Source organism: Cherax quadricarinatus, unplaced genomic scaffold, assembly GCF_038502225.1.
Source record: "Cherax quadricarinatus isolate ZL_2023a unplaced genomic scaffold, ASM3850222v1 Contig1289, whole genome shotgun sequence".
In the NCBI taxonomy this organism is placed as follows: Eukaryota; Metazoa; Arthropoda; class Malacostraca; order Decapoda; family Parastacidae; genus Cherax; species Cherax quadricarinatus.
The window spans coordinates 35,529-61,838 of NW_027196315.1; the positions used below are offsets into that span (position 1 = coordinate 35,529).

General features: G+C 45.7%; 1 protein-coding gene across 3 annotated transcripts; it reads right to left on the reverse strand.

Moving 5' to 3' along the window:
• Positions 1 to 207: 207 nt before the first annotated feature.
• On the reverse strand, positions 208 to 26,310 carry LOC128704762 (crustacean calcium-binding protein 23). 3 transcript variants are annotated; one of them, XR_011391313.1, is made up of 5 exons: positions 26,180 to 26,310; positions 15,110 to 15,287; positions 6,502 to 6,711; positions 727 to 2,621; positions 208 to 668 (listed from the first exon to the last, which is right to left on the reverse strand). XR_011391313.1 is itself a non-coding variant. In XM_053799896.2 (4 exons), exons 1-4 carry the CDS (start codon positions 26,302 to 26,304, stop codon positions 2,520 to 2,522), a joined length of 615 nt encoding a protein of 204 aa, XP_053655871.2. In that variant the 5' UTR covers positions 26,305 to 26,310; the 3' UTR covers positions 208 to 2,519. The 3 variants fall into 3 exon arrangements, 1 of the variants encoding a protein (XP_053655871.2); XR_011391312.1 differs by having other exon boundaries at positions 208 to 639; positions 698 to 2,621; XM_053799896.2 differs by having other exon boundaries at positions 208 to 2,621.

A 26,310-nucleotide genomic window follows, 5' to 3' on the forward strand; every position in this document is an offset into this window, starting at 1 on the left:
CCTCTGTCTTCAGGAAACACTAGTCATAACCTCTGTCTTCAGCAGCCACTAGTCATTACCTCTGTCTTCAGGAAACACTAATCATAACCTCTGTCTTCAGCAGCCAACAGTCATTACCTCTGTCTTCAGCAGCCAGTAGTCATTACCTCTGTCTTCAGCAGCCAGTAGTCATTACCTCTGTCTTCAGGAAACACTAATCATAACCTCTGTCTTCAGGAGCCAGTAGTCATTACCTCTGTCTTCAGGAAACACTAATCATAACCTCTGTCTTCAGCAGCCAGTAGTCATTACCTCTGTCTTCAGGAAACACTAATCATAACCTCTGTCTTCAGGAGCCAGTAGTCATTACCTCTGTCTTCAGCAGCCAGTAGTCATTACCTCTGTCTTCAGGAAACACTAATCATAACCTCTGTCTTCAGGAGCCAGTAGTCATTACCTCTGTCTTCAGCAGCCACTAGTCATAACCTCTGTCTTCAGGAGCCAGTAGTCATTACCTCTGTCTTCAGGAAACACTAATCATAACCTCTGTCTTCAGGAGCCAGTAGTCATTACCTCTGTCTTCAGCAGCCACTAGTCATAACCTCTGTCTTCAGGAGCCAGTAGTCATTACCTCTGTCTTCAGGAAACACTAATCATAACCTCTGTCTTCAGGAAACACTAATCATAACCTCTGTCTTCAGCAGCCAGTAGTCATTACCTCTGTCTTCAGCAGCCACTAGTCATTACCTCTGTCTTCAGGAAACACTAATCATAACCTCTGTCTTCAGCAGCCAGTAGTCATTACCTCTGTCTTCAGCAGCCACTAGTCATTAACTCTACCTCCAACAGCCTCTAGTTATCCCGACTCAAGATTTCGAACGTCCTAAAAATTTATTACCCATTGTTTCTCAAAATCGATAAGGCCTCATATTCCTATTTAAATTTCTTTTGATAACTAGCGAACGCAGAGTTGCGTCTAGTGTACCAGAAAGATTCGTTCATGGTAATCATTGGAAACTTGAATTATATTTTGTAATGTAAAAAATTACGTTCCCAACTTCAAACTCAAACTCGCCGAAGACACTTCCGATCTCACTGACACTTCTTTCTTGCTCGTTGAGTTGTTTAAGTCATGTCATACCCAAGCTTACCGAGCCAGTTCCTGCGTTCCTCATCCTCCGTGTATCTTTGAAATAAGAAACACTTTTTATTGCTGACCTTTGAGAAGGCACTGTATGTCCCGTACTGTGAACAGTGTGTCTCAGTATGTCGTGGGTTTAGCAAGAAGCGCGTGACACACAGACATTTATGCTTGAATCAAAGAAGAATTTCACAACGATGCTGTTCTTTATCTGTTTTATCATCAGTTAAATAATAAATTTTGTATTGACAACTTGAGGGAACTTTCCAAGAGGTCGTTGTTAGTTTTCTCTCTGATATTAGGTAATGTATTTTCCTCAGTGGCACTTGTTCTCCAATATTAATTACTACTCTAACTGTGAAGACTATTTTTCACAGTTCCCTCATGGAGACAGTGGATCAAGGCCTGGTAAGGGGCTCTTGATCCAAAATAATGGAGTTTCTTTTCACTTGGACTTAATCTGATTTACTCCCATCCCACTGACTGATTTATTTCTCCAGTGAATGTAATGCAATAGGTCACCATAAATTCACGAGGTCTTACGAATGATACAAAACCTGTCTATATAACAAGTGTTGTATCGTGCTTATGGGCTCAACACTTACCGAAAATATCTGCTTTCACTATGGAAGTATTGAAATATTAATTTACAGAATATCTGTGCCAGTCTGAGACTTCTTGGGACGGCAATTTTCTCTTTCTGACACATCCATGAATTTACATTTACTCGTGGGTTACCCATTAGTGAAGAATTGGCAATAGAACTCTGAATTAGGAACCTCGCTGATTCCACTTAATAGGAACCTTGCTAATGCTATGAATAAGGAGTCCAATTAATTCTATAAATTAGGAACCCCGCCGTTTCCATAACTTAACTCCACTAGTACCACGAACTAGCAACTCCGCTAATTCCATGAATTAGGAACCCTCTTAATTATATGAATTATGAACCTTGCTAATTATGCAAATTATTAACCCACCTAATAACATGAACAAGTAACCTTACTAATGCTGCTAATTAGAAACCCCACTAATGCCACGAATTAGAAACCTGTTACTGATATGGTTCAGGATCTCCGTGAATATGGTGGAACAGACCTCAGCATACACACGAAGCCACTTGTCGTGGACTGACCGATTAGTTAAAGGGCCAGTAATACGTTCAGTTTGTGAAGCTTATTATGTACCTCTTAAAGATGGTGTTGGAGATAATCATCCATACCTATGGCATGGGTGGTAGTCACCATACACACACCCACCCTATGGGCAGTAGTCAAAAGCTTACAATAACACAACAGGTCCAGGAACTTGGTCCCCATATCCATGGACCCATGCTAGTGTAATCTTCTGAATATTCAGTCCCGGCTGCCCAACACCTCAGAATAATAATACTGGTAGTCTATAGTTTCCAAGCTTTCTTGACGACCTCGACAAAGTAGTCGTCATCATCTATAGATTTGCTGATCCCGGAGTAGTAATCCATAAACTCCTCTTTGGTCAGCTGCAAAGAAGAAATACGTTATGGATTTATGAGACATCCAAACTATTGATACAACTATTACTATTATTAATAATAATAATAATGAGAGGATAAGTAATTAGTCAGCCATTATTTTCATTACCTCCAAGAGCCATTTTTACTGTTTCTAATGGGTTGCCTTGAAGTTTTTGAAGGGTTCTTGGTTATTTATCAATTGGAGATTCTCTCCTCTTCCATTATACCTGATTTCCTGCCATTCCTAAGGATGCTTTATCACCCTTCCGGACAATTTTTTGGGATGGGGAGAAACACAGTGATAATAAAATACTGCAATAGAGTAAAGAAGAGCTAAACACATGTAGTTTAAAACACGCAAACACACACACACACAAAACACACAAAACACACACAAACACACACACACACACAAACATACACAAACACACATAGTAGGTACACTTCAGTCTGGGGAACACAAAGTGGTCATTGCAGTGATGTATAATCCACCACAGAACTGCAGGAGGCCAAGAGAGGAATATGAAGAGAGCAACAGAGCAATGGTGGACACACTTGCTGAGGTGGCAAGAAGAGCTCACTCCAGCAGAGCAAAGTTGCTGGTTATGGGGGATTTCAACCAATGGGAGATTGACTGGGAAAACCTGGAGCCACATGTGGGTACCTAAACATGGAGAGCCAGGATGTTGGTGGTGCTGGAAAACCTCATGCACCAACATGTTAAGGACACTACCAAAGTGAGAGAGGAGGATGAACCAGCAAGATTGGACCTTGTGTTCACCCTGGGCAGTTCAGACATTGAGGACATCAAGTATGAGAGTCCCCTAGGAGCTAGCGACCACGTGGTTCTGTGCTTTGAATACATAGTAGAGTTGCAAGTGGAGAGAATAACAGGAGTAGAATGGGAAAAGCCTGACTATAAAAGAGGGGACTACATAGGGTTGAGGAACTTCCTGCAGGAGGTCCAGTGGGACAGAGAACTGGCAGGAAAGCCAGTAAACGAAATGATGGAATATGTAACAACAAAATGCAAGGAGGCAGTGGAAAGGTTTATTCCCATGGGCAACAGAAACAATGGGAAGACCAGAACGAGCCCCTGGTTTACCCGACGGTGTAAGGAGGCAAAAGCAAAGTGCAATAGAGAATGGAAAAAGTACAAAAGGCAGAGAGCACACGAAAATAGGGAGATCAATCGCAGAGTCAGGAACGAGTAGGCACAGGTAATGAGGGAGGCCCAGCGACAGTATGAAAATGACATAGCATCGAAAAATCAAGACTGACCCGAAACTGTTGTATAGCCACATCAGGAGGAAGACAACAGTCAAAGACCAGGTGATCAGACTTAGGACAGAAGGTGGAGAACTCACAAGAAATGATCAGGAGGTATGTGAGGAGCTGAACAGGAGATTTAAGGAAGTTTTCATAGTAGAGACAGGAAGGGCTGTGGGAAGACAGCACAGAAGGGAACATCAAGAGGGAATATACCAACAAGTGTTGGAGGACATACGAACAACTGAGGAGGAGGTGCAGAAGCTGCTAAGTGACCTTGATACCTCAAAGGCGATGGGACCAGAAAACATCTCCCCATGGATCCTAAGAGAAGGAGCAGAGATGCTGTGCGTGTCCCTAACCACAATCTTCAACACATCCCTTGAAACTGGGCAACTACCTGAGAAATGGAAGACAGCAAATGTAGTCCCCATATATAAGAAAGGAAACAGAAACGAGGCACTAAACTACAGACCTGTGTCTCTGACATGTATTGTGTGCAAAGTCATGGAGAAGATTATCAGGAGGAGAGTGGTGGAACACCTGGAAAGGAACAAGATTATAAATGAAAACCAGCATGGGTTCATGGAAGGCAAATCCTGTGTCACAAACCTCCTGGAGTTTTATGACAAGGTAACAGAAGTAAGACACGTGAGAGAGGGGTGGGTTTATTGCGTTTTCCTAGACTGCAGGAAGGTCTTTGACACAGTTCCCCACAAGAGATTAGTGAAGAAGCTGGAGGATCAGGTGCATATAACAGGGAGGGCACTGCAATGGATCAGGGAATACCTGACAGGGAGGCAGCAACAAGTCATGGTACGTGAAGAGGTATCACAGTGGGCGCCTGTGACGAGCGGGGTCCCACAGGGGTCAGTTCTAGGACCAGTGCTATTTTTGATATGCGAACGACATGACGGAAGGAATAGACTCTGAAGTGTCCCTATTCGCAGATGATGTGAAGTTAATGAGAAGAATTAAATCGGATGAGGATGAGGCAGGACTGCAAAGAGACCTGGACAGGCTGGACTTGTGGTCCAGAAACTGGCTTCTCGAATTCAATCCTGCCAAATGCAAAGTCATGAAGATTGGGGAGGGGCAAAGAAGACCACAGAGTATAGGCTAGGTGAACAAAGACTACAGACCTCACTCAGGGAGAAAGACCTTGGGGAGACCATAACACCGAGCACGTCACCGGAGGCACACATCAACCAAATAACTGCTGCAGCATACAGGTGCTTGGCAAACCTGAGAATAGCGTTCCGATACCTTAATAAGGAATCGTTCAAGACACTGTACACTGTGTATGTTAGGCCCATATTGGAGTATGCAGCACCAGTCTGGAACCCACACCTGGTCAAGCACGTCAAGAAGTTAGAGAAAGTACAAAGGTTTGCAACAAGGCTAGTCCCAGAGCTCAAGGGAATGTCGTACGAGGAAAGGTTGAGGGAAATCGGACTGACGACACTGGAGGACAGAAAAGTCAGGGGAGACATGATAACGACATACAAGATACTGCGGGGAATAGACAAGGTGGACAGAGATAGGATGTTCCAGAGAGGGGACACAGAAACAAGGGGTCACAAATGGAAGCTGAAGACTCAGACGAGTCACAGGGACGTTAGGAAGTATTTCTTCAGTCATAGAGTTGTCAGCAAGTGGAATAGCCTAGCAAGTGAAGTAGTGGAGGCAGGAACCATACATAGTTTTAAGAAGAGGTATGACAAAGCTCAGGAAGCAGAGAGGGAGAGGACCTAGTGGAGATCAGTGAAGAGGCGGGGCCAGGAGCTGAGTCTCGACCCCTGCAGCCACAATTAGGTGAGTACAATTAGGTGAGTATACACACACACACACACACACACACACACACACACACACACACACACACACACACACAGAGCAGTATTTGCAAGGAGGTATTTTCAGTAAAATCAAGAACAATGCCAATTCAGGAACAGTACGGAAAATGAACAGAAATACTACACGTACATATATCCTTCCTGGGACAGGAGAGTTGAGAGAGAAAAAAGGGGGAGGGTGAAAGATCACAGATACTCCTTCATACCGCAGTGGGACGCCTTTGCATCGAATTTAGTTACAGAGGTGAAGGGTGTGAGGAGCTAAACCCAACATTACCAGAGGACAGAAGGCCTAGAAGTGATATGATTATGACGTACAAAATACTGAGAGGAACTGACATGGTAGTCAGGGCGAGTCTTTTCTCAAGGCGGGTGTGAGACACTCGGCGAAACAGTTGAAAATTGAAAACACAGATGATTCAAAAAGATTTTAGGAAATATTTCTTTAGTTTTAGAGTAGTCAAGAAAAGGAATGACCTAGTCAGCGAAAATGTCGAGGTAGGATCCATAAATAGCTTTAATAATAGGTATGATAAGTCTCACGCAAATGTATGGAACTAGGAGGTGCTAGCGGAGTGGGTGTTAAGTGCTTAGACTCTCTGTCTGTCTTCTGTCTGTCTGTCTGTCTTCTGTCTGTTTGTATCTCCCTCCCTCTGTCTGTCTGTCTGTCTGTCTGTCTGTCTCTCTCTCTCTCTCTCTCTCTCTCTCTCTCTCTCTCTCTCTCTCTCTCTCTCTCTCTCTCTGTTCTTTGCACACTTCACCTTTCCATCTTCCTTGGTGTTACCCTCAAACCTTCCCAGAAACTTAAGAAGGATATCATCCTCGGTAGCTTCTCCAGCCAGGACGCTAGGATGTCCCGAGGCATCGTATTTGTCTTTAAGATCCTCCAAGGTAACCACTCCGTCTCCAGACTCATCCAGGACACTGTAAGCCTCCGCCACCACAGCCTTGCGTTCCTCCGTCATTTCAGGCTGTGGGAGAGAGAGCAGAGTTGAAGTGAAAATTAATGTGCCTACATCTCAACATATCATCCCCATCAGGTTTAAAAGAGTAGTTGACCACAATAGAAGGAGGAAAAGGCGAGACACGATATCCACGTACAAGGTTGTGGAGGGACATGATAGCCACGTACAAGGTTGTGAAGGGACATGATAGCCACGTACAAGGTTGTGGAGGGACATGATAGCCACGTACAAGGTTGTGGAGGGACATGATAGCCACGTACAAGGTTGTGAAGGGAGATGATAGCCACGTACAAGGTTGTGAAGGGACATGATATCCACGTACAAGGTTGTGGAGGGACATGATAGCCACGTACAAGGTTGTGAAGGGACATGATAGCCACGTACAAGGTTGTGGAGGGACATGATAGCCACGTACAAGGTTGTGAAGGGACATGATATCCACGTACAAGGTTGTGAAGGGACATGATAGCCACGTACAAGGTTGTGGAGGGACATGATAGCCACGTACAAGGTTGTGAAGGGACATGATAGCCACGTACAAGGTTGTGAAGGGACATGATAGCCACGTACAAGGTTGTGAAGGGACATGATAGCCACGTACAAGGTTGTGGAGGGACATGATAGCCACGTACAAGGTTGTGAAGGGACATGATAGCCACGTACAAGGTTGTGAAGGGACATGATAGCCACGTACAAGGTTGTGAAGGGACATGATAGCCACGTACAAGGTTGTGAAGGGACATGATAGCCACGTACAAGGTTGTGAAGGGACATGATAGCCACGTACAAGGTTGTGAAGGGACATGATAGCCACGTACAAGGTTGTGGAGGGACATGATAGCCACGTACAAGGTTGTGAAGGGACATGATAGCCACGTACAAGGTTGTGATATCCACGTACAAGAGGACATGATACGCCACGTACAAGGTTGTGAAGGGACATGATAGCCACGTACAAGGTTGTGAAGGGACATGATAGCCACGTACAAGGTTGTGAAGGGACATGATAGCCACGTACAAGGTTGTGAAGGGACATGATAGCCACGTACAAGGTTGTGAAGGGACATGATAGCCACGTACAAGGTTGTGAAGGGACATGATAGCCACGTACAAGGTTGTGAAGGGACATGATAACCTCGTACAAGGTTGTGAAGGGACATGCTAACCACGTACAAGGTTGTAAATGGATATGATAACCTCGTACAAGGTTGTGAAGATACATGATAACCACGTACAAGGTTGTGAAGGGACATGATAGCCACGTACAAGGTTGTGAAGGGACATGATAGCCAGGTTGTGAAGGGACAGGTACAAGGTTGTGAAGGGAGCCATGTACAAGGTTGTGAAGGGACATGATAACCTCGTAAAGGGTTGTGAAGGGACATGATAACCACGTACAAGGTTGTGAAGGGACATGATAACCACGTACAAGGCTGTGAAGGGACATGATAGCCACGTACAAGGTTGTGAAGGGACATGATAGCCACGTACAAGGTTGTGAAGGGATATGATAGCCACGTACAAGGTTGTGAAGGTACATGATAGCCACGTACAAGGTTGTGAAGAGACATGATAGCCAAGTACAAGGTTGTGAAGGGACATGATAACCTCGTACAAGGTTGTGAAGGGACATGATAACCTCGTACAAAGTTGTGAAGGGACATGATAACCTCGTACAAGGTTGTGAAGATACATGATAACCACGTACAAGGTTGTGAAGGGACATGATAGCCACGTACAAGGTTGTGAAGGGACATGATAGCCACGTTCAAGGTTGTGAAGGGACATGATAACCTCGTACAGGGTTGTGAAGGGACATGATAACCACGTACAAGGTTGTGAAGGGACATGATAACCTCGTACAAGGCTGTGAAGGGACATGGTAGCCACGTACAAGGTTGTGAAGGGACATGATAGCCACGTACAAGGTTGTGAAGGGACATGATAACCTCGTAAAGGGTGTGAAGGGACATGATAACCTCGTACAGGGTTGTGAAGGGACATGATAACCACGTACAAGGTTGTGAAGGGACATGATTACCTCGTACAAGGTTGTGAAGGGACATGATAACCACGTACAAGGTTGTGAAGGGACATGATAGCCACGTACAAGGTTGTGAAGGGACATGATTACCTCGTGAAGGGTGTGAAGGGGCATGATAACCACGTACAAGGGAGCGAAGGGACATGATAGCCACGTACAAGGGTGTGAAGGGACATTAGAAAATTGATGAATATGATAACTTACCAACTGCAGTAAATATGAACTGAGGAAAAATGGAACTGAAGGAACACTGGAACGATTATCATCGAAATGTGGCTGACCTGACAAGGTCAAGGCATTAGCTTAAACCGGTAGGAGAACTGGACTTGCCTTGTAATAAAGTTGGTAGAATTACCGACAATATGTAAAGTAAAAGGACACAAGTGCAACTAATGTGACATTTATTGTGGCAACGTTTCGCTCTCCAGGAGCTTTATCAAGCCATTACAAACAATACATGGACACAGAGGGTATATAAAGGCTCAGAGTGAGGTGCAATACTAGTGAGGTAACATTTCGATTTTCACTAGTGGTAGTAGTAGTAGTAGTGGTAGTAGTAGTAGTAGTAGTAGTAGTAGTAGTAGTAGTAGTAGTAGTAGTAGTGGTAGTAGTAGTAGTAGTAGTAACAAAAATAATACAATATGGAAGAGCAATTAATTCGTACATGAGTAAAAGGATATAAAAGCTATTACTTGGGTAACATAAAAATAGGTTGGACAAATATAGACTGGAAAGAGGCAGCTTGTTTCAGTGTTCACTCAGTGTTTGCTCTTCCATATTGTATTATTTTTGTTACTACTACTACTACTACTACTACTACTACCACTGGACTTGCCTTGCATGGGCCAGTAGGCCTGCTGCAGTGCTCCTTCTTTCTTACATTCTTTTGTAAACAAGGTGGGCGACCACTGGAATGATTTGGGAAATAAACAGTGTAGAATCACTGGAAATTTATCAAAAAATAAGATAAATTATTAAAGACGTGGATGGAGAATTGCCTATTATCTCACCTGGTCCGGGATGTTACCCTTCAACTAAGTTGAAGTTTGAGACACTTATGCAACATATTGGAATCTTTACTGAAGAAACGTTTCGCCACACAGTGGCTTCATCAGTCCAATAAAAATCTGAAATGTGTAAGGAGAGGAGGAGTTTGAGGTAATCAGTCCCTCAACCTGGAGTCGATGTGTTCAGTCCATCAATCTTGTAGAATGTAGAGCATAGGGCCGTAGACGTGGCTTATATACTGTAGTGAGGTGAGGTGAAGCAGGCGGAGGCGGGGTCATAGTGGTACCATCCACTAGTCGAAGTAGTGAGGTGAGGTGAAGCAGGAGGAGGCGGGGTCATAGTGGTACCATCCACTAGTCGAAGTAGTGAGGTGAGGTGAAGCAGGAGGAGGTGGGGTCATAGTGGTACCATCCACTAGTCGAAATAGTCAGGTGAGGTGAAGCAGGCGGAGGCGGGGTCATAGTGGTACCATCCACTAGTCGAAGTAGTCAGGTGAGGTGAAGCAGGAGGAGGCGGAGTCATAGTGGTACCATTCACTTGTCGAAGTAGTCAGGTGAGGTGAAGCAGGATGAGGCGGGGTCATAGTGGTACTATCAACTAGTCGAAGTATTCAGGTGAGGTGAAGCAGAAGGAGGCAGAGTCATAGTGGTACCATTCACTTGTCGAAGTAGTCAGGTGAGGTGAAGGATGAGGCGGGGATAGTGGCTAGAAGTATTCAGGTGAGGTGCGGAGTCATAGTGGTACCATTCACTTGTCGAAGTAGTCAGGTGAGGTGAAGCAGGATGAGGCGGGGTCATAGTGGTACTATCAACTAGTCGAAGTATTCAGGTGAGGTGAAGCAGAAGGAGGCAGAGTCATAGTGGTACCATTCACTTGTCGAAGTAGTCAGGTGAGGTGAAGCAGGATGAGGCGGGGTCATAGTGGTACCATCCACTAGTCGAAGTAGTCAGGTGAGGTGAAGCAGGAGGAGGCGGAGTCATAGTAGCACCATCCACTAGTCGAAGTATTCAGGTGAGGTGAAGCAGGAGGAGGTGGGGTCATAGTGGTACCATCCACTAGTCGAAGTAGTCAGGTGAGGTGAAGCAGGAGGAGGCGGGGTCATAGTAGTACCATCCACTAGTCGAAGTAGTCAGGTGAGGTGAAGCAGGAGGAGGTGGGGTCATAGTGGTACCATCCACTAGTCGAAGTATTCAGGTGAGGTGAAGCAGGAGGAGGTGGGGTCATAGTAGTACCATCCGCTAGTCGAAGTAGTCAGGTGAGGTGAAGCAGGAGGAGGCGGGGTCATAGTGGTACCATCCACTAGTCGAAGTAGTCAGGTGAAGTGAAGCAGGCGGAGGCGGGGTCATAGTGGTACCATCCACTAGTCGAAGTAGTCAGGTGAGGTGAAGCAGGAGGAGGCGGGGTCATAGTAGTACCATGAAGTAGTCAGGTGAGGTGAAGCAGGAGGAGGCGGGGTCATAGTAGTACCATCCACTAGTCGAAGTTGGTCTTCGTCCAAACGTTGGACAAGTGTTAAAGAATTCTTTGTATCAAGATCCCATGATGACGCAGTGTCTGATCTCAAAGTCCTCCTCTCTTTACACCTTCCTGATTTGTATTGGACTGATGAAGTCACTGTGTGGCGAAACGTTTCCTTAATAAAGATTCCCATATGTTGGATATGTGTCTCAATCTTCAACTTGTCGGTTTTAAACCATTTATCATATCACCTAAGTACCTAATAATGCTTAGTGAACAGGTGCAGCGGATGTAAGATTTGTCCAGCCGTATCGCCTTGTTCAGGATGCCACCTGCTGCCGACGATTAACACTCATGCACCTATTTACTGCTAAGTGAATAGGGGTGGCTCGTGAGAGATTTGCTTATAAGTCTCACCCCCCCAGGATGCCACCTATTTCCTGCAAGGTATACAGTATGAGCAAGGAATGTTGCCTATATGCCTTACCATCCACTGAATACCACTCTCACCTGTTAGCAAAATTCTAGGTACCTGAACTCAAGGAAAGTCGTAATGAACGACTGTCAATGAATAAACTGAATAATGGATCGGGAGTCGAACCATGGTCCTGACAAATAGCAGGTCCAGCGCTGTACCACTGAGCTAAGAGGCTTGCAATAGGAATGCTTTACAGACAACACTTCCATGGTATTTCTGTATCGAAGGTCACTGAAAAGTACTGGAGGGTATGAGAATAGATGTACTATTCTGGGTCTGTGGGAAGGTCACTTGGGTCACAGCCAGTGACCTCTAACATGTCTCAGAAGCCTCGTGGTTCAGTGGTGCAGCACTGAACCTGCTGCTACCAGTCAGGACTATAGAGTCCATGTTCATTCCTGTATATTTATCCACTTTCTTGTTTATTGCTAGGTAAACAGGGGCAGTAGGTGAAGGAAGACGTACACATTGGTCTCACCGTGCCTAGGATGCCACCAACAACAGTCAACTAACACGTTCTTAATATGAAATGGTACAGCAGATGTAATGACATCTGCCCATATGACTCACAATGCCCAGGATGCCACCTGCTTTCTGCTTTGTGATCAGGGAAAGCAGATGTAAGGAAATTTTGAACCAATGTCTCACGCACTACAGGATGCCACCCAAAACCATTGCCTAGCAGTTAAGTACCTATTTACTGCTACATGAATAAGATCAGGTGTGAGGACACTTGCTAATTAGTCTCACTCTGCACGGGATGCCACCTACAATTGCTGACTAAACCCCAGGTACCTATTTACCTCAACACGAACAAAGACCTCAGATGTAGAGACTTGCTGATACATCTTACAATACTCAGTATGCCACCCACAACAGTACCTATTTACAGCTACGTAAAGGACATCACGTGTATAAGAGACTAACGCATACATCTCAGCCTGCCCAGGATGCCATCCACAGCAATCGACTAACATCCAAGTAACTAATGCGTGATAAACAGGGATAAAAGGGAGACTTATCCATATTTCTCACCTTGGAAACTTAGACACAAATGCAGTGTAATGCGTTTCTTTATTGATACATCTATTTTTCCATTGTATAAATATTTTATACCATTTATCGCCATAAGAAGAATGGTGGACAGGTGAGCCAGCGGAAGGCCTCGGTCAGATGACCATAAGCTCCAATGGCGGGTAATTATATGACTATGTCCAGCGTCAGGAAACACTTGTTTCGTCTCACCTTGCCTATGATGGTAACAGAACAGTCGGCTAATACCTAGGTACCTATTTACTGCAACGTGAAGAATGGAAGCAGGTGTAAGAAACATTTCTCCTACGTCTCGCTCTGTCCAGGATGCATCTCACATCTGTGAACTAACATCTGTATAGGGAAGTAGGTGTAAGGAAACTCTGCCTAGGATGCCACCCACAATAGACGACTAATATCCATGTACCTATTTCCTGCTAGGTGAACAGGGAAAGCAGGTACAATTAATTTTGCCCATATATTTCATCCTGAACAGTGTGTGTGCAAGAAGACATGTTCATAAGTAACACTGCCCAGGATGCAACCTTCAAGAGTCAACTAGCACCCAGGTACCTATTTACTGCTAGGTAAATAGGGCCAACAGGTATTGGGAGATTTGTTCATACGTCTCACCCTGCTCAGGACACCCTTCATAATATTCAGCTAACACCCCGCTACCTATTTACTGCTGGGAGAAGATGGACATAAGGTGCAAAAAGACCTGCTCCTACGCCTTACTCTTTCCGGGATTCCACCCTCAACATTCCCCTAACACCCTGGTGCCTATTTTCTTTGAGGTGAGCAGGGGCAGTAGGTGTATGAAGGCTTGTTCATTCACATCCTACCCAGAATGCCACCCTAGCAGACACTTAACACCCTAGTACCTATTTACTGCTAGGTGAAGAGAGACAGTAGGTGGACGGAAACTTGTCCACACGTTTCACTCTGGCAAGAATTCTATCCACATAATTCGACTAACACCCAGGTACCTAATTATCGCATGATAAACAGGGAAATTTTTTTATCAAGTTAAGCGCTAAACCCACAAGGGTCATATAGCTCTATAAAAATGAACAGGGAAAAAACTTGTAAGGGGACTTACATGTATTCAAGGCAGGTGAAATTGCTGACAGAGAACCTTCACGGAGCTTGAGGTTCCTGAACCTGTATTCCCTGGAACGCAGGCGGAAGAGATACATGATTATATACACCTGTAAAATCCTAGAGGGACTAGTACCGAACTTGCACACGAAAATCACTCACTACGAAAGCAAAAGACTTGGCAGACGATGCAACATCCCCCAAATGAAAAGCACGGGTGTCACTAGCACGTTAAGAGACCATACAATAAGTGTCAGGGGCCCGAGACTGTTCAACTGCCTCCCAGCATACATAAGGGTGATTACCAACAGACCTCTGGCAGTCTTCAAGCAGGCATTGGACAAGCACCTAAAGTCGGTTCCTGACCAGGATTGCGTGCAGCCAGCAGTAACAGCCTGGTTGATCAGGCTCTGATCTACCATGAGGCCTGATCACAAGCCGGGCCGCGGGGGCGTTGACCCCCGGAATTCTCTCCAGGTAAACTCCAGGTACAACAGTCAACTAACACCCAGATACCTATTTACTGCTAGGTGAACAGGGGCGGGTAGAGGGTATATGGAGATTTACCCATTCATCTCCCCTTCCCTAAGATGCAATCCTCAGCAGGAGATTTCTCTATGCGCCTCACCCTGCCCAGGATGTCACCCACAACAGCCAACTCACCCCAGGGACAAGTGTACGGAGACTCATCCATACGTCGCATCCAACACTGGATGTCACCCTCGGCAGTGGATTAATTTACTGCTATTTGAATAACGATAGTAAGTTTAAGGATACTTGTCAACACGTTGCATCGTTCCCTGGACGCAGTGCACAACACCCCTGGACGCAGTGCACAACACCCCTGGACGCAGTGCACAGCACCCCTGGACGCAGTGCACAACACCCCTGGACGCAGTGCACAACACCCCTGGACGCAGTGCACAACACTCACCTAATACACAACTTGTTATCACCTGCAGTTCACGATACTGTCACTCCCACGAGCCCCCTTGGGGAAGATGACAGACCAGAGGCCTAGCTTCTCCCTACGAGCCCTGTGAGGACGGGAAATGGGATTAGGCCTGGGGACAGTTGGTCCCAGAAGATGAGGAGGTACTTGTACCTCATCCCATGGCAAACAGGTCTCAGACACTCCCAAGAGAGGGAGCCAAGGCCGGGTCACCATATGGAAAAGACCCGGGCCGGGAGAGTAACGGCAAATCAAGAAGATAAGCTCCGGATCCCGGAACTCTGGGTTATAAACCAATTGCATTACTTCTATATTAAAGTAAGCACATTACCCTAAGTTTATCGAGGAACTCTTCATAGTTGATGGTTCCAGTACCGTCCTCATCCATGGTGGAGAAGATCTCACCCACTTCCTCATCATCCAAGTGCAGTCCGAAGTTGTGAATGGCCTCGCCTAGTTCCTCTTGGTTCAGAGTACGACTTCCGTCATCATCAGCGATCCGGAACATCCTTAGAAACATGTCAAATTAGTTATTTATCCTACTAGGAGCTAGATTTGTTTTTAGATTGATTAGGCAGCCTCACATTCTGTGAGTGAACATTACGTTCGTTTACCTACTGACCACAACTGGAATAGTACACAAGACCTAAAATCTTTGTAAATGGGTTATTTGCGTATTGTTCCAGTCACTATTATACCTTTCGTTCTTTACCTCTAAACAAGTTCTAGGTTCTAACTTTCTCAGATAAGTTTTACATGTTAATAGAATTAAACTAAATACAAAGTACGATGCATTAATTAATTATTTGCATATTATATAATTTATATGTCTCACTGGAGCCAATACAGTGTGTACTCTGGAAATATTTATCGTTATAAGTGTACAACTTGTACACAATGTAGAGTGTTTGTATTATGGTATAATACAAACCTGTATGAGCCAAAACCAGACGTGTACATCTGTTTATATTCTCCACATCTCTGTCCTCTCTTATTTACTCATTCTCTCTCTCTCTCTCTCTCTCTCTTTAATTCGTTTTATCTCCTTTACTCACCTCTCACCCTACATTAAGACTACAAATATTTTAAGGTAAGTAATGAGTGTACTATATGTGTATTCTACTTCTTTTTATTGTTTTTTAATGCTTACCTGGAGTTTACCTGGAGAGAGTTCCGGGGGTCAACGCCCCAGCGGCCCGGTCTGTAACCAGGCCTCCTGGTGGATCAAAGCCTGATCAACCAGGCTAGTTCAATTGCTAAAATATGTTAGTGTAAACTTGTTATCTAGCATTTGTATACATTAATAAAAAAAAGGGGTGTTCCACTTTACGGCGGAAATAGCCGTAAAGTGGAACACCCTGGAACCTAACCTGCCGTATAAGTGGGGGCCAACTGTCTTAGGGAAGCCTACAATTATGAATGTTTATTGATTGCTCTCCATTATGTATAAACAATTGACTATCTTCATCTGATGTAAATTCTATATAGACTAATTATGTCAGGGATTATAAACATTAACATTCAATTAAACTAACTTAACCTTACAAATGTCTGTATTTATGAAATCTTAAGGTTGCCATAAATACTTTAGGTAAGGTTAGGTTAGGTTAGGTTATATTAGGTAAGGTTAGGTTAGGTTAGATTAGGTTAGATTAGATTAGGTTAGGTTAGGTTTGGTTAGGTTAGATTAGATTAGCTTAGATTAGATTAGATTAGATTAGGTTAGGTTTGGTTAGGTTAGATTAGATTAGCTTAGATTAGATTAGATTAGATTAGGTTAGGTTAGATTAGACTTGGTTAGGTTAGGTTAGGTTAGGTTAGGTAAGGTTTGTTAGGTTAGGTTAGATTAGGCTAGACTAGGTTAGGTTAGGTTACGTTAGGTTAGGTTAGGTTAGATTAGATTAGCTTAGCTTAGATTAGATTAGATTAGATTTGGTTAGGTTAGATTAGACTAGGTTAGGTTAGATTAGGTTAGGTTAGATTAGGTTAGGTTAGGTTAGGTTAGGTTAGGTTAGGTTAGGTTAGGTTAGGTTAGGTTAGGTTAGATTAGATTAGATTAGGTTAGATTAGATTAGGTTAGGTTTGTCAGGAAACAGGACAAGTGTTTCCTGAAGTGGGACTCAGATGATGACCCGCCGTTGGACCTTTTGGTCACCTGACCGAGGCCTTCCACTGGCTTACTGGTCCACCCTTAGAAAAATTTTAGTCATAGATATAACCATTTCTTCTAAATACTTCACATAACCAGGAATTTCCTATAATGTCGAAAAAATCAACTATTCCTGCATCAATTATATTATGTAACCGTAAAGAAATAAAGAGTATTATTATTATTATTATTATTATTATTATTATTATTACTATTATTATTATTATTATTATTATTATTATTATTATTATTATTATTACTATTATTATTATTATTATTATTATTATTATTATTATTATTATTATTATTATTATTACTATTATTATTATTATTATTATTATTATTATTATTATTATTATTATTATTAAATTAAATTTTTTTTATTATTTTTGAAACAAAATCTGGGGAATCTTGCATAGAAGAATATATGGACTGATTTGGTTTACGTAGGTCCTAATTTGCATTTATGAAATAATCTGAACTTAAATACTGGTTTTCATGATTCGGGCTTAATGTGCTAGCAGATTTTGGGACACGGATATCTTTGGGGTACCTAAAGAATACCCCTTCGATTTGGCTTTAAAATTGGTATTTATTAGAAAGGGGTTACTAGCCCCTTGCTCCCGGTATTTTAGTCAACTTTTATGAAAACATGGCTTACGGAGGAAGAGTTCTTTTCTAATTCTCCCAGGAGATAAGAGAAAATAAAGAATAAGAACTATTAAGAAAATAGAAGAAAACCAAATGAGTGTGTGAGCTTTATATATATATATATATATATATATATATATATATATATATATATATATATATATATATATATATATATATATATATATGCAAAACAACCACTCTGAAAGAATAGAGAAATTCCAAGCGCTTTCGTGACTACTCACATTATCAAGGAACTATGAAAGTAAAGCATCCAAGGAAGCTATATAAGGGGTCTGGCCAGCACCTCACTATCAGATCCCACAACGGTTAAACACCTGACGCGCGCCGGCCCAACTTGACAGGTCCTTTGCACAACCCACCAACAAACTATTCTACCCAAGAAAATTTTAAAAATTATTATTTGTCCAGTGTATTATAAAATTCTTCCCAAATTTTATTAATTATAAATGGATCTAATTTATATAAACCAAAGGAAATATTCATATTATTGTCAAAACTGCTTTTTATGAAACAAGATTCAATTATATTCCTGTCGACCATGGACTTGCTTGATACTACTTTCTCAACTTTTTGAAAATCAATTGGATGGTTAAAATCTCTCATAAGAACAAATAGAGCATTGGAATCTTGTCCAGTTCTAATGCTATATTTATGTTGTTTTAATCTTAGTTCGAGATTTTTACCAGTTTGACCGTAATAAACTTTATCGCAAATTTTACAAGGAATCTTATAGACACATCCATCAGCATTTTCGGGGGAATTCTTTATCAAAAGTTTTTTTACTGTATCAAGATTTTTAAATGCAACTTTAATATTAAAAGTCTTAAGAAGAGAAGGCATATCAACCAAGTTTTCATGGTAAGGGAGAACCAACATATTTTTAGTTGAATAAGGCTGGTTGTCCCTTTTTGGATTGTAAAAAGTATTTCTAGCAACTTTAAAAGATTTATCAATTACATTTCTTGGGTATTTTAAATCATTACCTATTTCATAAATTTTGGATATTTCCTCATCTATGAACTCGGGACTAGTAATTATGAAAGAAAATGATTACGAAGAAAAAATGAATAATCTCTTAGATGATACTGAAACCTATTCTAAACTTAGGAAAAATCCCCTAGAAACCGTTAACAGCAATTTCAATAAAACAATAAAACTTCTACTGAAAGGCAAAGATGAATTAGTCAAACAATTTACTTCCACTAATCCATCTTTACCTTACATGTATGGACTAATAAAAACACACAAACCAGGGAATCCAGTCAGACCAATTATTAGCTCCATAGGGTCAGTTTCTACCAACCTACTACCACAGGACTGTAGTACCTCCCTGGGATTTATTAAGGTTGCTGTCTACCAACCTACTACCACAGGACAGGATTATAGTACCTCCCTGGGTGGTTGCTGTCTACCAACCTACTACCACAGGATGGTAGTACCTCCCTGGGTGGTTGCTGTCTACCAACCTACTACCACAGGATGGTAGTACCTCCCTGGGTGGTTGCTGTCTACCAACCTACTACCACAGGACGGTAGTACCTCCCTGGGTGGTTGCTGTCTACCAACCTACTACCACAGGACGGTAGTACCTCCCTGGGTGGTTGCTGTCTACCAACCTACTACCACAGGACTGTAGTACCTCCCTGGGTGGTTGTTGTCTACCAACCTACTACCACAGGACGGTAGTACCTCCCTGGGTGGTTGTTGTCTACCAACCTACTACCACAGGACGGTAGTACCTCCCTGGGTGGTTGCTGTCTACCAACCTACTACCACAGGACGGTAGTACCTCCCTGGGTGGTTGTTGTCTACCAACCTACTACCACAGGACGGTAGTACCTCCCTGGGTGGTTGTTGTCTACCAACCTACTACCACAGGACAGTAGTACCTCCCTGGGTGGTTGCTGTCTACCAACCTACTACCACAGGACTGTAGTACCTCCCTGGGTGGTTGTTGTCTACCAACCTACTACCACAGGACGGTAGTACCTCCCTGGGTGGTTGCTGTCTACCAACCTACTACCACAGGACAGTAGTACCTCCCTGGGTGGTTGCTGTCTACCAACCTACTACCACAGGACAGTAGTACCTCCCTGGGTGGTTGCTGTCTACCAACCTACTACCACAGGACAGTAGTACCTCCCTGGGTGGTTGCTGTCTACCAACCTACTACCACAGGACGGTAGTACCTCCCTGGGTGGTTGCTGTCTACCAACCTACTACCACAGGACGGTAGTACCTCCCTGGGTGGTTGCTGTCTACCAACCTACTACCACAGGACGGTAGTACCTCCCTGGGTGGTTGCTGTCTACCAACCTACTACCACAGGACTGTAGTACCTCCCTGGGTGGTTGTTGTCTACCAACCTACTACCACAGGACTGTAGTACCTCCCTGGGTGGTTGTTGTCTACCAACCTACTACCACAGGACTGTAGTACCTCCCTGGGTGGTTGCTGTCTACCAACCTACTACCACAGGACTGTAGTACCTCCCTGGGTGGTTGCTGTCTACCAACCTACTACCACAGGACTGTAGTACCTCCCTGGGTGGTTGCTGTCTACCAACCTACTACCACAGGACTGTAGTACCTCCCTGGGTGGTTGCTGTCTACCAACCTACTACCACAGGACAGTAGTACCTCCCTGGGTGGTTGCTGTCTACCAACCTACTACCACAGGACTGTAGTACCTCCCTGGGTGGTTGCTGTCTACCAACCTACTACCACAGGACTGTAGTACCTCCCTGGGTGGTTGCTGTCTACCAACCTACTACCACAGGACTGTAGTACCTCCCTGGGTGGTTGCTGTCTACCAACCTACTACCACAGGACTGTAGTACCTCCCTGGGCGGTTGCTGTCTACCAACCTACTACCACAGGACTGTAGTACCTCCCTGGGCGGTTGCTGTCTACCAACCTACTTCCACAGGACGGTAGTACCTCCCTGGGTGGTTGCTGTCTACCAACCTACTACCACAGGACTGTAGTACCTCCCTGGGCGGTTGCTGTCTACCAACCTACTACCACAGGACTGTAGTACCTCCCTGGGTGGTTGCTGTCTACCAACCTACTACCACAGGACTGTAGTACCTCCCTGGGTGGTTGCTGTCTACCAACCTACTACCACAGGACGGTAGTACCTCCCTGGGTGGTTGCTGTCTACCAACCTACTACCACAGGACTGTAGTACCTCCCTGGGCGGTTGCTGTCTACCAACCTACTTCCACAGGACGGTAGTACCTCCCTGGGTGGTTGCTGTCTACCAACCTACTACCACAGGACTGTAGTACCTCCCTGGGTGGTTGCTGTCTACCAACCTACTACCACAGGACTGTAGTACCTCCCTGGGTGGTTGTTGTCTACCAACCTACTACCACAGGACTGTAGTACCTCCCTGGGTGGTTGCTGTCTACCAACCTACTACCACAGGACAGTAGTACCTCCCTGGGTGGTTGTTGTCTACCAACCTACTACCACAGGACTGTAGTACCTCCCTGGGTGGTTGCTGTCTACCAACCTACTACCACAGGACAGTAGTACCTCCCTGGGTGGTTGTTGTCTACCAACCTACTACCACAGGACAGTAGTACCTCCCTGGGTGGTTGCTGTCTACCAACCTACTACCACAGGACTGTAGTACCTCCCTGGGTGGTTGTTGTCTACCAACCTACTACCACAGGACAGTAGTACCTCCCTGGGTGGTTGCTGTCTACCAACCTACTACCACAGGACGGTAGTACCTCCCTGGGTGGTTGCTGTCTACCAACCTACTACCACAGGACTGTAGTACCTCCCTGGGTGGTTGTTGTCTACCAACCTACTACCACAGGACTGTAGTACCTCCCTGGGTGGTTGTTGTCTACCAACCTACTACCACAGGACGGTAGTACCTCCCTGGGTGGTTGTTGTCTACCAACCTACTACCACAGGACAGTAGTACCTCCCTGGGTGGTTGCTGTCTACCAACCTACTACCACAGGACGGTAGTACCTCCCTGGGTGGTTGCTGTCTACCAACCTACTACCACAGGACAGTAGTACCTCCCTGGGTGGTTGCTGTCTACCAACCTACTACCACAGGACAGTAGTACCTCCCTGGGTGGTTGCTGTCTACCAACCTACTACCACAGGACAGTAGTACCTCCCTGGGTGGTTGCTGTCTACCAACCTACTACCACAGGACAGTAGTACCTCCCTGGGTGGTTGCTGTCTACCAACCTACTACCACAGGACTGTAGTACCTCCCTGGGTGGTTGTTGTCTACCAACCTACTACCACAGGACAGTAGTACCTCCCTGGGTGGTTGTTGTCTACCAACCTACTACCACAGGACGGTAGTACCTCCCTGGGTGGTTGTTGTCTACCAACCTACTACCACAGGACAGTAGTACCTCCCTGGGTGGTTGCTGTCTACCAACCTACTACCACAGGACGGTAGTACCTCCCTGGGTGGTTGCTGTCTACCAACCTACTACCACAGGACGGTAGTACCTCCCTGGGTGGTTGCTGTCTACCAACCTACTACCACAGGACAGTAGTACCTCCCTGGGTGGTTGCTGTCTACCAACCTACTACCACAGGACGGTAGTACCTCCCTGGGTGGTTGTTGTCTACCAACCTACTACCACAGGACGGTAGTACCTCCCTGGGTGGTTGTTGTCTACCAACCTACTACCACAGGACAGTAGTACCTCCCTGGGTGGTTGTTGTCTACCAACCTACTACCACAGGACTGTAGTACCTCCCTGGGTGGTTGTTGTCTACCAACCTACTACCACAGGACAGTAGTACCTCCCTGGGTGGTTGCTGTCTACCAACCTACTACCACAGGACTGTAGTACCTCCCTGGGTGGTTGCTGTCTACCAACCTACTACCACAGGACTGTAGTACCTCCCTGGGTGGTTGTTGTCTACCAACCTACTACCACAGGACTGTAGTACCTCCCTGGGTGGTTGCTGTCTACCAACCTACTACCACAGGACAGTAGTACCTCCCTGGGTGGTTGCTGTCTACCAACCTACTACCACAGGACTGTAGTACCTCCCTGGGTGGTTGCTGTCTACCAACCTACTACCACAGGACTGTAGTACCTCCCTGGGTGGTTGCTGTCTACCAACCTACTACCACAGGACTGTAGTACCTCCCTGGGTGGTTGCTGTCTACCAACCTACTACCACAGGACTGTAGTACCTCCCTGGGTGGTTGCTGTCTACCAACCTACTACCACAGGACTGTAGTACCTCCCTGGGTGGTTGTTGTCTACCAACCTACTACCACAGGACGGTAGTACCTCCCTGGGTGGTTGCTGTCTACCAACCTACTACCACAGGACTGTAGTACCTCCCTGGGTGGTTGCTGTCTACCAACCTACTACCACAGGATGGTAGTACCTCCCTGGGTGGTTGCTGTCTACCAACCTACTACCACAGGACAGTAGTACCTCCCTGGGTGGTTGTTGTCTACCAACCTACTACCACAGGACGGTAGTACCTCCCTGGGTGGTTGTTGTCTACCAACCTACTACCACAGGACTGTAGTACCTCCCTGGGTGGTTGTTGTCTACCAACCTACTACCACAGGACTGTAGTACCTCCCTGGGTGGTTGCTGTCTACCAACCTACTACCACAGGACGGTAGTACCTCCCTGGGTGGTTGCTGTCTACCAACCTACTACCACAGGACTGTAGTACCTCCCTGGGTGGTTGCTGTCTACCAACCTACTACCACAGGACGGTAGTACCTCCCTGGGTGGTTGCTGTCTACCAACCTACTACCACAGGATGGTAGTACCTCCCTGGGTGGTTGCTGTCTACCAACCTACTACCACAGGACTGTAGTACCTCCCTGGGTGGTTGTTGTCTACCAACCTACTACCACAGGACGGTAGTACCTCCCTGGGTGGTTGCTGTCTACCAACCTACTACCACAGGACGGTAGTACCTCCCTGGGTGGTTGTTGTCTACCAACCTACTACCACAGGACGGTAGTACCTCCCTGGGTGGTTGCTGTCTACCAACCTACTACCACAGGACGGTAGTACCTCCCTGGGTGGTTGTTGTCTACCAACCTACTACCACAGGATGGTAGTACCTCCCTGGGTGGTTGCTGTCTACCAACCTACTACCACAGGACGGTAGTACCTCCCTGGGTGGTTGCTGTCTACCAACCTACTACCACAGGACGGTAGTACCTCCCTGGGTGGTTGCTGTCTACCAACCTACTACCACAGGACTGTAGTACCTCCCTGGGTGGTTGCTGTCTACCAACCTACTACCACAGGACTGTAGTACCTCCCTGGGTGGTTGCTGTCTACCAACCTACTACCACAGGACGGTAGTACCTCCCTGGGTGGTTGTTGTCTACCAACCTACTACCACAGGACTGTAGTACCTCCCTGGGTGGTTGCTGTCTACCAACCTACTACCACAGGACGGTAGTACCTCCCTGGGTGGTTGCTGTCTACCAACCTACTACCACAGGATGGTAGTACCTCCCTGGGTGGTTGTTGTCTACCAACCTACTACCACAGGACTGTAGTACCTCCCTGGGTGGTTGCTGTCTACCAACCTACTACCACAGGACGGTAGTACCTCCCTGGGTGGTTGTTGTCTACCAACCTACTACCACAGGACTGTAGTACCTCCCTGGGTGGTTGTTGTCTACCAACCTACTACCACAGGACTGTAGTACCTCCCTGGGTGGTTGTCTACCAACCTACTACCACAGGACTGTAGTACCTCCCTGGGTGGTTGTTGTCTACCAACCTACTACCACAGGACTGTAGTACCTCCCTGGGTGGTTGTTGTCTACCAACCTACTACCACAGGACTGTAGTACCTCCCTGGGTGGTTGTTGTCTACCAACCTACTACCACAGGACTGTAGTACCTCCCTGGGTGGTTGTTGTCTACCAACCTACTACCACAGGACTGTAGTACCTCCCTGGGTGGTTGCTGTCTACCAACCTACTACCACAGGACTGTAGTACCTCCCTGGGTGGTTGTTGTCTACCAACCTACTACCACAGGACTGTAGTACCTCCCTGGGTGGTTGCTGTCTACCAACCTACTACCACAGGACTGTAGTACCTCCCTGGGTGGTTGTTGTCTACCAACCTACTACCACAGGACTGTAGTACCTCCCTGGGTGGTTGCTGTCTACCAACCTACTACCACAGGACGGTAGTACCTCCCTGGGTGGTTGCTGTCTACCAACCTACTACCACAGGACTGTAGTACCTCCCTGGGTGGTTGCTGTCTACCAACCTACTACCACAGGACTGTAGTACCTCCCTGGGTGGTTGCTGTCTACCAACCTACTACCACAGGACTGTAGTACCTCCCTGGGTGGTTGCTGTCTACCAACCTACTACCACAGGACTGTAGTACCTCCCTGGGTGGTTGCTGTCTACCAACCTACTACCACAGGACTGTAGTACCTCCCTGGGTGGTTGCTGTCTACCAACCTACTACCACAGGACTGTAGTACCTCCCTGTGGTTGGTTGACTGTGTCTACCAACCTACTGCACCACAGGACTTCAACGTAGTACCTCCCTGGGTGGTTGCTGTCTACCAACCTACTACCACCAGTACCTGCCTGACGAATTCTTCTGTTGCGGCTGTAAACCAACAGAACTCAAGACCCACCTGGCATGGAACAAGGTAGTGTTGTAGCCGCTAGCCAACAGAACGTTGTCTTTAGATCTACCAAAATGCTTGTTACTGTTGTACCTGCAAACAGAAGGTTCTGTACCCACCTGCCAAATGTACCTTCGAACTAACAGAAGGTTCTGTACCCACCTGCCAAGTGTACCTTCGAACTAACAGAAGGTTCTGAGCCCACCTGCCAAATGCAGCTACGAACTGACAGAAGGTTCTGTACCCACCTGCCAAATGCAGCTACGAACTAACACAAGGTTCTGTACCCACCTGCCAAATGTACCTACGAACTAACAGAAGGTTCTGTACCCACCTGCCAAATGTAGCTACGAACTAACAGAAGGTTCTGTACCCACCTGCCAAATGCAGCTACGAACTAACACAAGGTTCTGTACCCACCTGCCAGATGTACCTACTAACTAACAGAAGGTTCTGAGCCCACCTGCCAAATGCAGCTACGAACTGACAGAAGGTTCTGTACCCACCTGCCAAATGTAGCTACGACCTGACTAGGTTGGGTGCATTGGCTTAAGCCGGTAGGAGACTTGGACCTGCCTCGCATGGGCCAGTAGGCCTTCTGCAGTGTTCCTTCGTTCTTATGTTCTTAACTAACAGAAGGTTCTGAGCCCACCTGCCAAATGTAGCTACGAACTAACAGAAGGTTCTGTACCCACCTGCCAAATGTAGCTACGAACTAACAGAAGGTTCTGTACCCACCTGCCAAATGTAGCTACGAACTAACAGAAGGTTCTGAGCCCACCTGCCAAATGTAGCTACGAACTAACAGAAGGTTCTGTACCCACCTGCCAAATGTAGCTACGAACAGAAGGTTCTGTACCCACCTGCCAAATGTAGCTACGAACAGAAGGTTCTGTACCCACCTGCCAAATGTAGCTACGAACAGAAGGTTCTGTACCCACCTGCCAAAGCGCATGATACCGTTGTACCCATGTGTCAACAGAAGATTCTGAAGCTTCTCCATGGCTGAGGAAGACTCGCCGGCTGCTGCCTCGGCTGCTTCCTTCATGTCACTTTCCCGAGTCATTCTGTC

Bases quoted from the DNA above. Each gene is read 5' to 3' on its own strand.
- LOC128704762 (XM_053799896.2), bottom strand. From the start codon at position 26,304: ATGACTCGGGAAAGTGACATGAAGGAAGCAGCCGAGGCAGCAGCCGGC. The intron at 6,712-15,109 runs GTAATGTGCTTA...TCTCTCCCACAG, and splicing joins AGTTCCTCGATAAACTTAGG to CCTGAAATGACGGAGGAACG. The intron at 2,622-6,501 runs GTGAAGTGTGCA...TCTTCTTTGCAG, and splicing joins ACACCAAGGAAGATGGAAAG to CTGACCAAAGAGGAGTTTAT.